We start from the raw sequence: 15,425 nt of genomic DNA, 5'->3' as shown, positions 1-15,425 counted from the left end.
TTAGGACTTGCCTTTCTTTTCATATAGAGAAGTGATGGTTCTTCTCAGAACAGGCTCTATTTTGCTGTTTGCTGGTATAGTCAGACATTCTTGATCCTTTTCAATGTACATGAAGGACCTACCAAGAAACATTCAGAATGAAATTTGACTATGTAAATCATCTCTCACAAATTAATTAATTCTCACTATTAATGACCATAAACATAATGATACCTGCAAGTGAAAGCTTTTTCAACGTTACACTTGATGGCACATTCTAGGACTGTGTCTACTAAGTATTCCCTCTTCACCAAAGAGAGAATCCAGGCGCCCTCTGTTTTTGCATATTCGTCCAGGACAGCCGCACTGACTAAAAGGACAAACAGATAACAAATACTGACTATGACTGAAAATATTACCGGGCCCTGTTTGCTTACACTTGCTCTGTGATGCAATGCTTAAACCCAATGGTTCCAGGGCTAAGCTGCTGTTACAGACCGCTAACATAGATGTTGCAACATGAAGGTCTATTGACAAATGAGTCATTTCTGGAGTGGACATACACCACAGACAAAAAACAAGTTATTTTAAAACAATTTACAAGTAAGACAAATGTATGTGATAAACAGTGTTTCAACACTTTACATTGTTCTTATTACTGTGTACCGTGTAACAAGTATTGTAGTTACTCATTCTTCCACTGTAGCGTACTTCCAATACAGCAGTAAACCTAGCCTTCAATAAAGGCTAATAGGTAAATAATTACAATACACTGTACAGTAATAAGAACAATATATAACATGTGATTAAACTAACTGCTTCAGTTATAAGGTTTGACAGAAGATAATCTTACAAAATTATTAGATTGAAGAACTAAGCACACCTGAAGTAACTTCATAGACACAGGTACCTAGCAAAAAACTTAAGGGAACTTAAGGGAACAGATAGAAGGACTAATTTGTGAATAAATATTAAATTCGCAAGTATAAACACTGTGTGGGAATCCTTCAGTTCACTTCAACTTCCAATGCGTAAAATGATGCCAGCTATATCTTACCTGCAGAGAAAAGGGTGCCTAGCAAGAACACTGCTTTGTACAGGTCCATGATGCACACTGTCAAGCAACGTATACAAACTCACCAGTTCGATGCGTTTTGTGTCTTTTTAGCCATGTCAGTAAGACAAATAGATAGATTTCACTCATCAGTCAATCATTGGCCTAACAAGGACATGGAGCAGAGGTCAGGCTGTGTATGTCAATGGGATTTGAGTACATTCACATACATAGTTCTGTCTTGATGTATTGTACTGTAGGCTACAGCTGCTCTCCACCTCACTCGCCTGATGGTAGAATGTTTCATCCATAACTCCTTTTATACTATATGAGGCATTTGTATTCTAATCAATAATGTTGTGTCTTGTCACATCACTCTGTATAAACAGACACATCTCAAAAACCTTACGAGAAATTAAACGCAGAGACAGAAGTGTTGAGTGACATGTTTATGCAATAAATAAAAGTAGATTAAAATGTTTCAGATGTTTTGTTTCAGAACATTTTTATGACAAATTATCTGTGTGATGTAGCTCTGTCTAAAATCGATATTGGTGGTTAATTATCAGCTAAAAGAGACCAATGTCCTCTTTTGCAAACAGAACTTTACAAAACAACCTACTTTTGTTGTAGAGTAATTCAATAAATCACCTCTTTTCAGTTAGTTGCTATTTATTTTTGCAAGAATTACGGAAATGGCTCCTTCGCTCACTCATTTTGCCTCAGATATGAGTGAAAGGTAAGGTGTTCTGAGAGGGGTAATTACAAGATTAGGCTACGAGACTAGCCTACCTGGCGCATGACAGATAGATAGCCAACATCAAGGATCCCCAACTGGTGGCCTGTGAGCCAAATTTACCCCTCAAGTTTTCTGAGCAAAAAAAATACAACAAAGAAATTATATACAGTGGGGAAAAAAGTATTTAGTCAGCCACCAATTGTGCAAGTTCTCCCACTTAAAAAGATGAGAGAGGCCTGTAATTTTCATCATAGGTACACGTCAACAATGACAGACAGAATGAGAAAAAAAAATCCAGAAAATCACATTGTAGGATTTGTTATGAATTTATTTACAAATTATGGTGGAAAATAAGTATTTGGTCAATAACAAAAGTTTCTCAATACTTTGTTATATACCCTTTGTTGGCAATGACACAGGTCAAACGTTTTCTGTAAGTCTTCACAAGGTTTTCACACACTGTTGCTGGTATTTTGGCCCATTCCTCCATGCAGATCTCCTCTAGAGCAGTGATGTTTTGGGGCTGTCGCTGGGCAACACAGACTTTCATCTCCCTCCAAAGATTTTCTATGGGGTTGAGATCTGGAGACTGGCTAGGACACTCCAGGACCTTGAAATGCTTCTTACGAAGCCACTCCTTCGTTGCCCGGGCGGTGTGTTTGGGATCATTGTCATGCTGAAAGACCCAGCCACGTTTCATCTTCAATGCCCTTGCTGATGGAAGGAGGTTTTCACTCAAAATCTCACGATACATGGCTCCATTCATTCTTTCCTTTACACGGATCAGTCGTCCTGGTCCCTTTGCAGAAAAACAGCCCCAAAGCATGATGTTTCCACCCCCATGCTTCACAGTAGGTATGGTGTTCTTTGGATGCAACTCAGCATTCTTTGTCCTCCAAACACGAGGAGTTGGGTTTTTACCAAAAAGTTCTATTTTGGTTTCATCTGACCATATGACATTCTCCCAATCCTCTTCTGGATCATCCAAATGCACTCTAGCAAACTTCAGACGGGCCTGGACATGTACTGGCTTAAGCAGGGGGACACGTCTGGCACTGCAGGATTTGAGTCCCTGGCGGCGTAGTGTGTTACTGATGGTAGGCTTTGTTACTTTGGTCCCAGCTCTCTGCAGGTCATTCACTAGGTCCCCCCGTGTGGTTCTGGGATTTTTGCTCACTGTTCTTGTGATCATTTTGACCCCACGGGGTGAGATCTTGCGTGGAGCCCCAGATCGAGGGAGATTATCAGTGGTCTTGTATGTCTTCCATTTCCTAATAATTGCTCCCACAGTTGATTTCTTCAAACCAAGCTGCTTACCTATTGCAGATTCAGTCTTCCCAGCCTGGTGCAGGTCTACAATTTTGTTTCTGGTGTCCTTTGACAGCTCTTTGGTCTTGGCCATAGTGGAGTTTGGAGTGTGACTGTTTGAGGTTGTGGACAGGTGTCTTTTATACTGATAACAAGTTCAAACAGGTGCCATTAATACAGGTAACGAGTGGAGGACAGAGGAGCCTCTTAAAGAAGAAGTTACAGGTCTGTGAGAGCCAGAAATCTTGCTTGTTTGTAGGTGACCAAATACTTATTTTCCACCATAATTTGCAAATAAATTCATTAAAAATCCTACAATGTGATTTTCTGGATCTTTTTTTCTCAATTTGTCTGTCATAGTTGACGTGTACCTATGATGAAAATTACAGGCCTCTCTCATCTTTTTAAGTGGGAGAACGTGCACAATTGGTGGCTGACTAAATACTTTTTTCCCCCACTGTAGATAATGGGCCTCATTGCCAAAATCCCCAAATATCTCTTTAATATGGCAGTTCATTATGAGGTATTTGTTCATTTCAGTTTGACCTGGTATGTAATGATGCCTGGGTGGTGGACATGTACCAGGCTACACTCAATGTGGGCTTCCTCGTTGGAAGCATAACTTTTGGATACCTGGCTGACAGGTAAGTTTACTTCGCAACGCAGAAGAAAGATTCTTTTTTTCAATATTAGATCCTGTTTTTACATTCTCTTTTTTTCTTCTTCTTTGAAGGTTCGGCAGAAAAATGAGCTTCTTGATGTCCAACCTCTTGAATGGGGTTGCTGGAATACTTGTAGCAGCGGCTCCAAACTATATATCCATGCTTGTATTTCGCACAATCTTTGGCTTTGCTGTCAAGGGAGTCTGGATGTCTGTATATGTGCTTAGTATGAAAAAAAAACCTTTGTCCCACAAAAGTTGATATATTAACTACGGCGTGTATGATTTTGATTAATAATTTGCAGCAAATTAGTCTATGGTTTAGTAAATAGGAAGTTAGTTTATTTCCGATGCAACTTTCAACAGAGGAGGATGGTCAAATTATGTTTCAGTAAAACTCTTGCTTGACTTAAGGTTACATGCTTTACTGTACAGTATGTGTCTTACCTGCAGTGTTGGGGACATATAGTTTACCAAGTTACCAATTACTTCACACTGAAAGAAGTTAGCTACACTAAAGCTACCTTTAAGAACAATATAGTTCACTTAACTAAAGTTACATTTTGAAAAAGTAGTTCACTACACCCAAACTACTTTGTGATAAATTATCATATCTAAATCTGATATGTCATAGACTACAAATTGCAAGAACAGATCATTCTGGAGTCAGATGTTTACAGAAGGTGTACCTTAGCCTATTAAACACAAAAACTGTTTCAAATTAGAATTAGGCAGGTCTGATGCCGAAAAAAATATTTTTAGCCTACTTTACCCATATTTTATTTTTGCACAAATTGTTGTGTTGTTCCATTAGTTAGCTACACCGCTACATGGCAAAAGCAATTAACTACTGAAAACACTACCAAGATTTGAATTGAATTCAATGCAGTTAAATTACTAGTTGAACTACATGTAGTTCATTACTCCCCAACACTGCTTACTTGTCTCCTCAGTTACTGAGCTGGTGGGAGTTGAGTACAGGAGGATGGTGGGTGTGATTTTCCAGATGTTCTTCAGTGTGGGTATTCTCGTTTTGACCCTCATTGCCTACCTCATCACTGACTGGCACTGGCTGCAGGTGGCCTTCACTGTTCCTTACTTCATATTTCTATCTTACTTCTGGTAAGACCCGGAATCACCTCAGATATTATACAGGCCTGTTGTAGGATCACCATGTCCAATGCCCTGCTATACTGTATGTCTGCATGGTTCTGAAAACCTCATGTTGCGTCTCACATTTTGGCTTCCAGGTTGATCCCAGAGTCTCCAAGATGGCTTCTCTCTCAGAACAACTCAACCAAAGCTAAGGAGATCACTGAGGCAATAGCGAAGGAAAACAAGAAAACCCTCTCCAAGAACATTGAGGTAAGAAATGTTTCAGGGGATCATACATAATTAAAAAGGCACTGCTAAACTAGATTTGATGACAACTTCCATAGCCTAACATATTTTACAGACGCTGAGCGATGACAATGCAGAGACCTCAACTGCCTCTTTCCTGGATCTGGTCAGAACTCCAAACATGAGAAAGCACACCTTCATCCTCATGTTCAACTGGTAAGACCCATGCTGCAAAAAATTGCTAGACATCTATGACCAATGATTTAAGCTTAAATTACAACAGCACTTAAGCTATATGTAACTTGGGGGATTATACCATAAATAATCTTCCCTGTAGCCGATACTACTACTTTTTTATACGTGAAGTCCCCGGGACAGTATTCAATAATCAAGGTTTCGCTTCAGAATGTTCTGTTTAACTCTGGGCAACATAAAATACATCATACATACCAACAACAACCCAGGAGAACATGCCAAGGGAGAAGGAGAGCGGCACCAATGGAGACAGGTACTCTTGCCATAGAACCTTTACTCCCGATTAAACTTGTCCATTTGCAATACACAATGGTTGCTGCTCCCGTCCTCCAACGGCATGCCAGCCTTTACAATTTTTAGGGGATCCCCTGAAACATCTTCTTCTTCAGTGGAGTTTAATGGTGGTTGGCATCCAAGATGTTGCATTACTGCCCCCAATTCAAGTATAGTATAAATCTATTACACTTTATGATACAAAATGGAAAAGGGGAAAATAAAATAAAGATACAAATATATTTTGAATTACCCTACCAACTAACCCTATACTCATTCAAACCAATCACCTTATTCCACTACTTTAACCCTCTCTGATCCTACCCCATGCCAACGGCCTGAGAGGACAGGACACTACCACTCAACACACCTTGTAACTCTTCTGAAGTCAAATCTCGTACCCCCAATTACTTCTCTGCAGCTGCCACCACATGTATTTTAGCTGACTTACGTTTCATCTCTGCGGTACAGTTGATAAGCATTGCTATGAATGCTAAGAAGCCAACCTTACTGAAACATATATCACTCATTGGCCTATCCCTCTGTTCTTGCACATATCTACTATTGTGAAAATTCTTACACAGGAAAACTCTAAGTCAATCTTAAATTATTCATTGTTTATTGTCAGCGCGCTGGAGAGGTTACAACGAACTTGATGCACCATAGTGAACGTCTGTCAGGAGCTCTAACGGGGCAGTTCCGTTAGTACTCTTATATACTGCAGACAAGTTATATTTGCATGATTTAGCTTATTCATCATTCATTCATCATTAACATCTGCTTCATTCATGTGACCGACCAATACTGGGTCATGCATGTGACAGACCAATACCTCACGAGGCTTCTTCTCTCTAAGCTGAGACCTTGAAACTGAGATATCTTTCGTTCTCAAAACAAGGGTCTGGGCGTACTGCCAAATTGCAGATACTGATAGTGAGGGTTCTTTCAATCAGTCACTTGCATGAACACAGAAAACAGTTATTAGAAAAGCACAAACATTGAACACAGAAATGTATAAAATAGAAAAGCACCAACATAACATTTTCCATCACACTGCTATTCACAGAGATCCTCTCAGAATATCCCCTGAAACAAGGGAAAAGCTCAGTTTTTATACAAAAAGCCACACCCTTAATTAAAAGGAGGTGCACCTGTGACTGGCAGAGGCAAGAGGGTGCGTTCAAGAACCACAACAAACTTTAACCCGTTACATATACATTTATGACAGGGTCCCTTTCTCTTCTCGTGGCCTAATTTGATGTTGTATCATCATCTTCACAGGTTCACTAGTGCTATTGTCTACCAGGGTCTTATCATGCGTGTGGGAATCGCAGGAGGAAACGTCTACATTGACTTCCTGATCTCTGGCCTGGTAGAGTTCCCTGCTGCCTTCCTAATCCTCTTCACCATCGATCGTATTGGACGTCGTCTTCCCTTTGCTACGGCCAACATTGTAGCTGGAGTATCCTGCTTCATCACTGCTATGATCCCAGATAGTAAGTGTGCAATATCTGAAAGGAAACTTGTTAGAAAATGGTAGTACCGTCTTATTTAATGTGCATAGTACATACGATACAGTAATGTCTCTCTCTCTCTCCTGCAGGTTACTTCTGGGTCAAAACAGTTGTGGCCTGCGTTGGCCGGTTGGGCATCACCATGGCATTTGAGATGGTGGTGTTTGTGAACACTGAATTATACCCCACCTTTGTCAGGTAAGGTTTACCAGGGGTGCACATCTCAAAATGTATAACTAATAACAAACATAGCAGGAAACAAATTATGGAAAAAATACTACAACTGTTTCTCTCCTCAGGAACCTGGGCGTGTCAGTGTGCTCCACTCTGTGTGACATCGGAGGCATCGTTTCCCCGTTCCTGCTCTACAGACTGGCTACCATCTGGCTGGAACTGCCACTCATCATCTTCGGTACATGATTAAAACACTAATTAACCTGTTATAAGATGCTTATACACCGGAGACCATTTCTGTCTGAGGAGTCCATTTCTGTCAGACACTCAATGTGGTAATATGTTTTGTTGTACCCCACAGGGGCGATAGCGTTCGTAGCTGGAGGTTTAGTCTTGCTGTTGCCTGAGACCAGAGGTGTAACACTTCCTGAGACTATCGATGACATTGAGTTCCCAAACAGGTATGATTTTCTTTATCACTTCAAATTAAACTAAATTGCACTGTAGTGTGTTAGAGGATTTGTTTGGGGAATATGGATTTATTGTACATATTCCATTGGTGATCAGACACAAAGAAAACTGCCTGAAGAGTCAACAGCTGACAAATCTCTTGCCCACTGACATGACGACCAACAAAGAAACTACAATCGTCTGATCGATATTGCTCCACCTCTTCGCCACAAGATTGACAGCATACTGAACTCATATACTGTATTTACGAATGTATAACCTATAATATGTTTTTTGCATTTGTTGTTTCCTAACACTAGCTGATGTGAATCCTTTCATGTTTTTGTGATGCTGGTATTTATATGTATTACTGTACAGGACATGATTTTAGATCATAATAATGATCATAATATTAATTTAGCTGTTAAAATACACACAATGGTGATTTCTATCATTTAAAAAAAATATTTCAGTTGGAAATCCCCAAATGATATCCACTATCAGTCCTCCACTAATTTTATGGTAGAAATTGCCAGAAATGTCATCTTCTCAAGTGTGTTTTGAGAAGATTTTCTTATTCTAAACTGTCTCTAGTTATCCCAAATGTTAACATACCCCAGTCGTGTTAATGTTATATACATTTATTGTTGACTGACCTGACTGAAATTAATAAAAAGGTTTCCCATCAAAGATCCCAATGACACACAAGCTCTTCCTTTATTTAACATGTGGTCAAACACCATTGTTGTGTACCAGGCTAGAACCTTGCAATTTCGGAAGAAATCACTTACCACAGGTATTTAATTTGTACTTTCAAGTCTTACAAGTCTTAATAAAACTACATTTAGGGCTCAAATTCAACATTCCTCAAGATTATGGAGGTATAGCAGAGGGTGAAGAATTAATCTTCATCTGATTGTTAATCCAATCCATAAATTTAGATACTCTGATGTACACCCCTGGCTTCATGGCGTCGGCACAGCCCAGACCCCACGATGTCACTCCCTGGAGAACAAAGGTGTTCTGAGCATGGCACACCAAAGGGCCACCACTGTCATCCTAGAAGAAGTAAAAAACAGAGGTAAAAAACTCTGATGCAGTTAACTTTAAACTCATTGTGGAATCTGCGGTATACAACCAACCACACAGTCCTTAATTAAATTGAATGACTACTGGTTGTTGCTGAGCATGTACACTACCGGTCAAAAGTTTTAGAACACCTACTCATTCAAGGGTTTTTCTTTTTTAAAACTATTTTCTACATTGTAGAATAATAGTGCAGACATCAAAACTATGAAATAAATCACAGACAGTGTCACCAGCAAAGCACCCCCACACCATAACACCTCCTCCTCCATGCTTTACGGTGGGAAATACAAATGCGGAGATCATCCGTTCACCCACACCGCATCTCACAAAGACATAGTGGTTGGAACCAAAAATCTAAAATATGGACTCCAGGCCAAAGGACAAATTTCCACCGGTCTAATGTCCATTGATCGTGTTTCTTGACCCAAGCGATTCTCTTCTTCTTAATGGTGTCCTTTATTAGTGGTTTCTTTGCAGCAATTCGACCATGAAGGCCTGATTCACACATTCTCTTCTGAACAGTTGATGTTGAGATGTGTCTGTGACTTGAACGCCGTGAAGCATTTATTTGGGCTGCAATTTCTGAGGCTGGTAACTCTAATTAACTTATCCTCTGCAGCAGAGGTAACTCTGGGTCTTCCATTCCTGTGGCGGTCCTCGTGAGAGCCAGTTTCATCATAGCGCTTGATGGTTTTTGCGACTGCAAGATTTTGAAATGTTCCGTATTGACTGACCTTCATGTCTTAATGTAATGATGGACTGTCATTTCTCTTTGCTTATTTGAGCTGTTCTTGCCACAATATGGACTTGGTATTTTACCAAATAGGTATATCTTCTGTATACCCCACTTACCTTGTCACAACACAACTGATTGGCTCAAACGCATTAAGAAGGAAAGAAATTCCAAAAATAAATTTTTAAGAAGGCACACCTGTTAATTGAAATGCATTCCAGGTGACTACCTCATGAAGCTGGTTGAGAGAATGCCAAGAGAGTGCAAAGCGGTCATCAAGGCAAAGGTGGCTATTTGAAGAATCTCAAATATAAAATATATTTTGATTTGTTTAACACTTTTTTGGTTACTACATGATTCCATATGTGTTATTTCATAGTTTTGATGTCTTCACTAATTTTCTACAATGTAGAAAATAGTAAAAATAAAGAAAAACCGTTCAAAAAACTTTTGACTGGTAGTATGTACCTGGCAACTGTCTGCTCCCCCTTCAATGTTCCCAGCACACATCTCATGGTCCTTGACTCTGTTGTTCAGGTAGGCAGGACGATTACACACTTTATTTTCTATAACAGGGAAGCCCGTCTCCTTGAGGAGCCCTTCTCCACCAGTTCCTACAAACACAAAGATCAATGTTTTATGTCGGAAAATATAGAAAATGTTTGGTATATTTGCATCAACAAAGTAATGGAGTCCTGGACAGAAGAATAACTTCATTTTGTGTCATGTTATGAGAGCAACCATGAGGGGAAAAAACATGCATGACTCTTGAACCTTGTGTCTCTCCCCATCCTGTCACATAGCACTCAGTTCCAGATGGTACCACGTAATCCTTCTCAGGTAAGCATACTGGTAAAACGTTGTCATTTATGAGTGCAGGGCTGCAACCAATCACACAAGTCTTTTTACAGCCTCTGACTTCCAAATAGCAAGAAAAATATAAAACATTCTATTGAGTTTTTCTTTAATGACATGCAATGGCCTCACTCACCTGTCTAGCTTCAGTAGTGCAATGTCTGTCCCGCCAGGTCCCAGGATCAGTTTCTCCAGGTTACGCTCCTGCTTGGACGCTTCATTTGCTCTCTCTGTATGGGTTCCCAATAGCACCATGTAGGCAGATGGCCTCTTTGATCTGACACACACACAGGAAGATGTACTTGTATGTAATCCATAATTAGGACCTCACAGTAAACAATACGGTGGTCCTCTGTAGCTCAGCTGGTAGAGCACGGCGCTTGTAACGCCAAGGTAGTGGGTTCGATCCCCGGGACCACCCATACACAAAAAATGTATGCACGCATGACTGTAAGTCGCTTTGGATAAAAGCATCTGCTAAATGGCATATTATTATATTATTAATACTAAACAGTCATGCTGCTTTTCTGCTGTGTAGGAGGCTAACACTCAGCCACTATCAATTTTCCCTCTAATCTGCATGTGTGCGCGGGCGCATTTCTAGCCATCTTTGAAAAGCTAGTCAGGTAAAGAGCTTTTTTTATGTCTTAAAGGGGCAGTGTTGTATTTTGAGACCGTCTTGAATAAGCACATTTGCTGCTACTGTAGGCTGAATGATAAAACAGCTATTTCCATGTTAAAATGTTATGGGATGCATTTTTCTCCATTGTTTTTGATGGTAGGCCACTCTGGTAGGCCTACATTATGATCAAATAGCCACAGTAGCCTACTTGGCCACTGTTAAAACTGTAACTGGTACAGCCTCAGTGCTCACAGTAAACGCGTGCTGGAAGTTGCACAGAATTTTCACAATGTTCAAGTTTGCGCTCAGCAGACCTTTTTTGAGGGAACATTGGCCACTACTACAGAGTATGTACAGCTGCCCTTCTTGTTGGTATAGGTTTTGTCAGTAATTAGCCTCATGACAACTGAGTTGATATGGGCACTGATGAGGGCTGCTCTCTCACATCTTCAGGCAGTGGGCAGCGGTGAGGACCCACTGAGGGGCGATCAGAGTTCCTCCACAGATATGGGTATGGATATGGATGCCAGTGCTGCAGAGGGACGGACAGAAGAGTAACTGAGTAAGTTCTCCAAGAGATATTGTTTTTTCTTATTGTATAGAGGTATCAATATATTAATGAGATTCATGAAAGGGAATGGGATACTATCCTCCATACTTGGTCCTTAGGCTGATCTGCCAGGGCCATGAGTGGGGTTTGGATACACAGCCTCCAACGATGCGACCGAAACACCTCATGGGCTTTGTAACAGGCTGCCCACATTTCAAGCCAGCTGGAGACCAGAAATACCGTTTTATTTCTGCATTCCACAATGTAGACCAGATATAGCAGATGTACATACAGTAACCACATACAGTAAATCTGGATAAAACAATTGTGTTAAAACAACAGGGGGGGTGCACAATTTTGGGTGCACAATTTTATTTTATGGGTCTAGAATAAAAAAGTAATTTAATGGTAAAAATGAATGACCTTTTAATGTGGCATGAACACAACCATTCATGATGCTTTCATCTGATTGAACAAAACAAATCACTTCAAAAAGTAGGCTACCTGTGCATGTTCCTCCACTCCAGAATAATGGAAACGCTACTTGGTGAATGGAAATAGACATCTGTTTACAAACACCAAAAAAGTGTGCCTAATGACATTCAGTGATCGCCATTGATTGGGCCTACAGTACATTCATTGATGCGTCTTGGTGACAAATATACTTTTTTTGTAGCCTGTAAAGTCAGGACACCTGAAATGGGGCTGAAAATGTCCCAGGGAAAACGGGATGGTCACCCTAACACACAGGGTCAACTTACTACACTAGGCTACAATGTGTAGGCCAATTACTATGACCTTTAAATAGGGCTTCCGGTAGCCAGTGATGTAGTGGTAAAAAAATCGGTGGATAAACTCTTTGCCAGTCACGGTGAAAAATATAACGCTCCCTATACTTTCAATGCATTTTTCTGAAAAAGGTGGGTAAACTGCGTTTAGTTGCGTTTACCCTCCGCTAGGCCTATACCACCCCCGGTAGCCTACCCTCTCAGCCAAGACAATTTTACACACATGAACACACGCAGAACAGGTAGCCTACATTCAATAAAATACACGAGTTGAATCAAAACATGTTTACATCTTAGTTCATGAGTTGTCCGTAATTCATGAGTTGAATGCATGGAGTCTTCATAGATCGTGTGACATAAAACACTACCTTTCTTTCCTTACATTAATGACATTGTTATTTGTCATTATTAAGCATTTAACAATTGAATTAGAACATTGAACTTAAATCCAGCACGATTCCTGGATCTTGGAGATCTCGGAAAATGCGCTGTAAGTGTAACAATGCCTACATAAAATGTAATTATGTTTCGCCATGAAAACAGTTCTCATGGGCACACAAATCCAAAATAATGTAGGCCTATGGCATTGCAAAATGTAATGCTTCTAACAGAAAGAGTCAACTATAGGCCTACTGTCATTAATGTTGGATGGATTGGATGCACATTGGTGTCTAGCTGTAGGCTAGTTGTCTAGTGATATTGTCGACCATCATCAGCTGATCCAGGAAAGAAAACAAATGTTGATAAAAAATAATAAAGCTAAATAAATGTATTCTGGCCAGGACAGCACAGAGAACACCAGTACCCGCAATGAGCGCTCTAAACAGCCGACTGACAAAAGCAAACAATGATAAATCAATGTATAAATCTTATGAATTGGAATAAAGGCAGTTTTTTTTATCAAGGGTGCATGGCAAACAAATGGTGAAAATGAGCAAGTACAAAGGAAAATCTATGCATTTAAAGGAGCTCAGCTGTGGCCAAAATGCAACACTACTGAGTGCACAGTGCTGTGGACATGGAGGTTTGTGCAGCCACGTAGAAATAAATGGTTTAAACCTTGACAAAGAGGTGGGGGTGTCTGTTCAATTTGGAAGCTTTTATTTTAATATTTACCACCGTAAAACATATTTACCACTGCATTTTAAACAAATAGGAGAATGGTTAAATTAGCATTATTATACACCCCCCAAAGTTTGACTTTTGTTGTATTTGGGAGAACTCATGTCTCATTCAGGGAAGCTGAGCCCCCCCTGGCTCTCCCATAATTCGCACCCTGCTCACAGTAGTCCACATACCGCAATCTGGGATTTGGCAGTAGTCCCATTTCTGGCTTCTGTCTGTGGTGTAGCACCATGGTCCATTCACGTCATTGTCAGGGTTTCTACAATTCTACCAGTGAAAAGGGGCGCTGAATAAATTGAAGTACATCTTCCCAAATGTCTGTCATATGAAATACTTTTGCAGTATCGTCTGACATTATTTAAATATGTCTTATAAGAAAATTCCTTGAACTTACATTGGACTCCAGGCCTTTGTCAGGGTGGGATTCAGGGGTGAAGCTGATGTGCTGATGGGGGCTCTGGGCGCTCCAACTCTGACAGGTGACACCCAACATGGTCATGGAAGTAGGACCCCTGTATGTCCCCCCGTTGCCCACCTTGCAATCTGAAAGCCACAGTCAACAGAAAACAATATCACGGATCAATTTCTACCCTCAACACTGACAATGTAGGGTGAGTGAATGAATGCTGAACTAAATTCTAATCTAGGTAGTGTTTTCAGTAGTTAATTATTTTAAATGTTTTCCCATGTAGCGAAATGGTAAGAAATGTGACTGTTCCTGGTGCAAATACAATGTCCTATCCCGGAGCTCGAGTAAATGACATTACTAAGCTGCTCCCGAATGTACTACGTCAGGACATGGAAATCCATTCTATCGTAGTCAATGGGGGTTTTAATGACATTATGAAGGGCAGCTCTGATCAGTTGAAACTGGATTTTAAAGAGCTGATTGACTCTCTGCTAGACACCAACAAAAGACCCATCATATCTGGCCCTGTGCCCTCTCTGAATCGTGGCATTGAACGCTTTAGCAGGATTCTTTCTCTTCACAACTGGCTACGTGATTATTGCAGCTCAATGGGTGTAACGTTTGTTGACAATTTCGATACCTTTTGGAAACAAAACACGTTTGGCTTGCGAAAGTATTCATTAATTTTTCCTATTTTGGTGCCTTACAAACTGGAATTAAAATTGTGTTTTTGAGGGTTTGTCTCATTTGATTTACACAACATGCCTACCACTTTGAAGATGCAAAATATTTTTTATTGTGAAACAAACAACAAATCAGACAAAAAAACGGAAAACTTGAGCGTGCATAACTATTCGCCCCCCCCCCAAAGCCAATACTTTGTAGAGCCACCTTTTGCAGCAATTACAGCTGCAAGTCTCTTGGGGTATGTCTCTATGAGCTTGGCACATCTAGCCACTGGGATTTTTGCCCATTCTTCAAGGCAAAATTGCTCCAGCTCCTTCAAGTTGGATGGGTTCCGCTGGTGTACAGCAATTTTTAAGTCATACCACAGATTCTCAATTGGATTGAGGTCTGGGCTTTGACTAGGCCATTCCAAGACATTTAAATGTTTGCTCTTAAACCACTCGAGTGTTGCTTTCGCAGTATGCTTAGGGTCATTGTCCTGCTGGAAGGTGAACCTCCGTCCCAGTCTCAAATCTCTGGAAGACTGAAACAGGTTTCCTCAAGAATTTCCCTGTATTTAGCGGCATCCATCATTCCTTCAATTCTGACCAGTTTCCCAGTCCCTGTCAATGAAAAACATCCCCACAGCATGATACTGCCACCACCATGCTTCACTGTGGCGATGGTGTTCTCGGGGTTATGAGAGGTGTTGGGTTTACGCCAGACATAGCGTTTTCCTTGATGGCCAAAAAGCTCAATTTTAGTCTCATCTGACCAGAGTACGTTCTTCCATATGTTTGGGGAGTCTCCCACATGCCTTTTGGCGAATACTAAACGTGT

At 40.5% G+C, this 15,425-nt stretch overlaps 3 protein-coding genes across 3 annotated transcripts in view; 1 reads left to right on the top strand and 2 right to left on the bottom strand.

Moving 5' to 3' along the window:
* The window catches only part of LOC311108158 (apolipoprotein(a)-like), a 61,780-nt gene extending 60,635 nt beyond the window's left edge, over nt 1-1,145 (bottom strand). Inside the window, exons 1-3 of the mRNA XM_084150783.1 lie at nt 1,037-1,145; nt 214-349; nt 12-118 (exon numbers count right to left, since the gene is read on the bottom strand). Of these exons, the coding sequence (XP_084006909.1) occupies nt 12-118; nt 214-349; nt 1,037-1,085 (292 nt within the window). The 5' untranslated portion in view covers nt 1,086-1,145. The remainder of the gene's footprint in view (nt 1-11; nt 119-213; nt 350-1,036) is intronic.
* Nucleotides 1,146-3,620: 2,475 nt separating this feature from the next.
* Nucleotides 3,621-8,442, top strand: LOC311108350 (solute carrier family 22 member 2-like). The gene is made up of 10 exons (XM_084150982.1): nt 3,621-3,724; nt 3,814-3,968; nt 4,695-4,863; nt 4,992-5,106; nt 5,198-5,298; nt 6,892-7,106; nt 7,214-7,322; nt 7,424-7,536; nt 7,660-7,759; nt 7,866-8,442. The coding sequence occupies exons 1-10, from the start codon at nt 3,657-3,659 to the stop codon at nt 7,951-7,953; spliced, it is 1,233 nt and encodes a 410-aa protein (XP_084007108.1). The 5' UTR covers nt 3,621-3,656; the 3' UTR covers nt 7,954-8,442.
* Nucleotides 8,441-15,425, bottom strand: part of LOC311108157 (apolipoprotein(a)-like) — a 57,147-nt gene continuing 50,162 nt past the window's right edge. Inside the window, exons 31-38 of the mRNA XM_084150782.1 lie at nt 13,905-14,053; nt 13,684-13,777; nt 11,706-11,820; nt 11,493-11,579; nt 10,562-10,702; nt 10,345-10,451; nt 10,039-10,184; nt 8,441-8,807 (exon numbers count right to left, since the gene is read on the bottom strand). Of these exons, the coding sequence (XP_084006908.1) occupies nt 8,622-8,807; nt 10,039-10,184; nt 10,345-10,451; nt 10,562-10,702; nt 11,493-11,579; nt 11,706-11,820; nt 13,684-13,777; nt 13,905-14,053 (1,025 nt within the window). The 3' untranslated portion in view covers nt 8,441-8,621. The remainder of the gene's footprint in view (nt 8,808-10,038; nt 10,185-10,344; nt 10,452-10,561; nt 10,703-11,492; nt 11,580-11,705; nt 11,821-13,683; nt 13,778-13,904; nt 14,054-15,425) is intronic.

Source organism: Coregonus lavaretus, assembly GCF_964263955.1.
Source record: "Coregonus lavaretus genome assembly, chromosome: 33".
NCBI classification, from domain to species: Eukaryota; Metazoa; Chordata; class Actinopteri; order Salmoniformes; family Salmonidae; genus Coregonus; species Coregonus lavaretus.
This window is presented reverse-complemented; position numbering and strand designations above follow the sequence as displayed.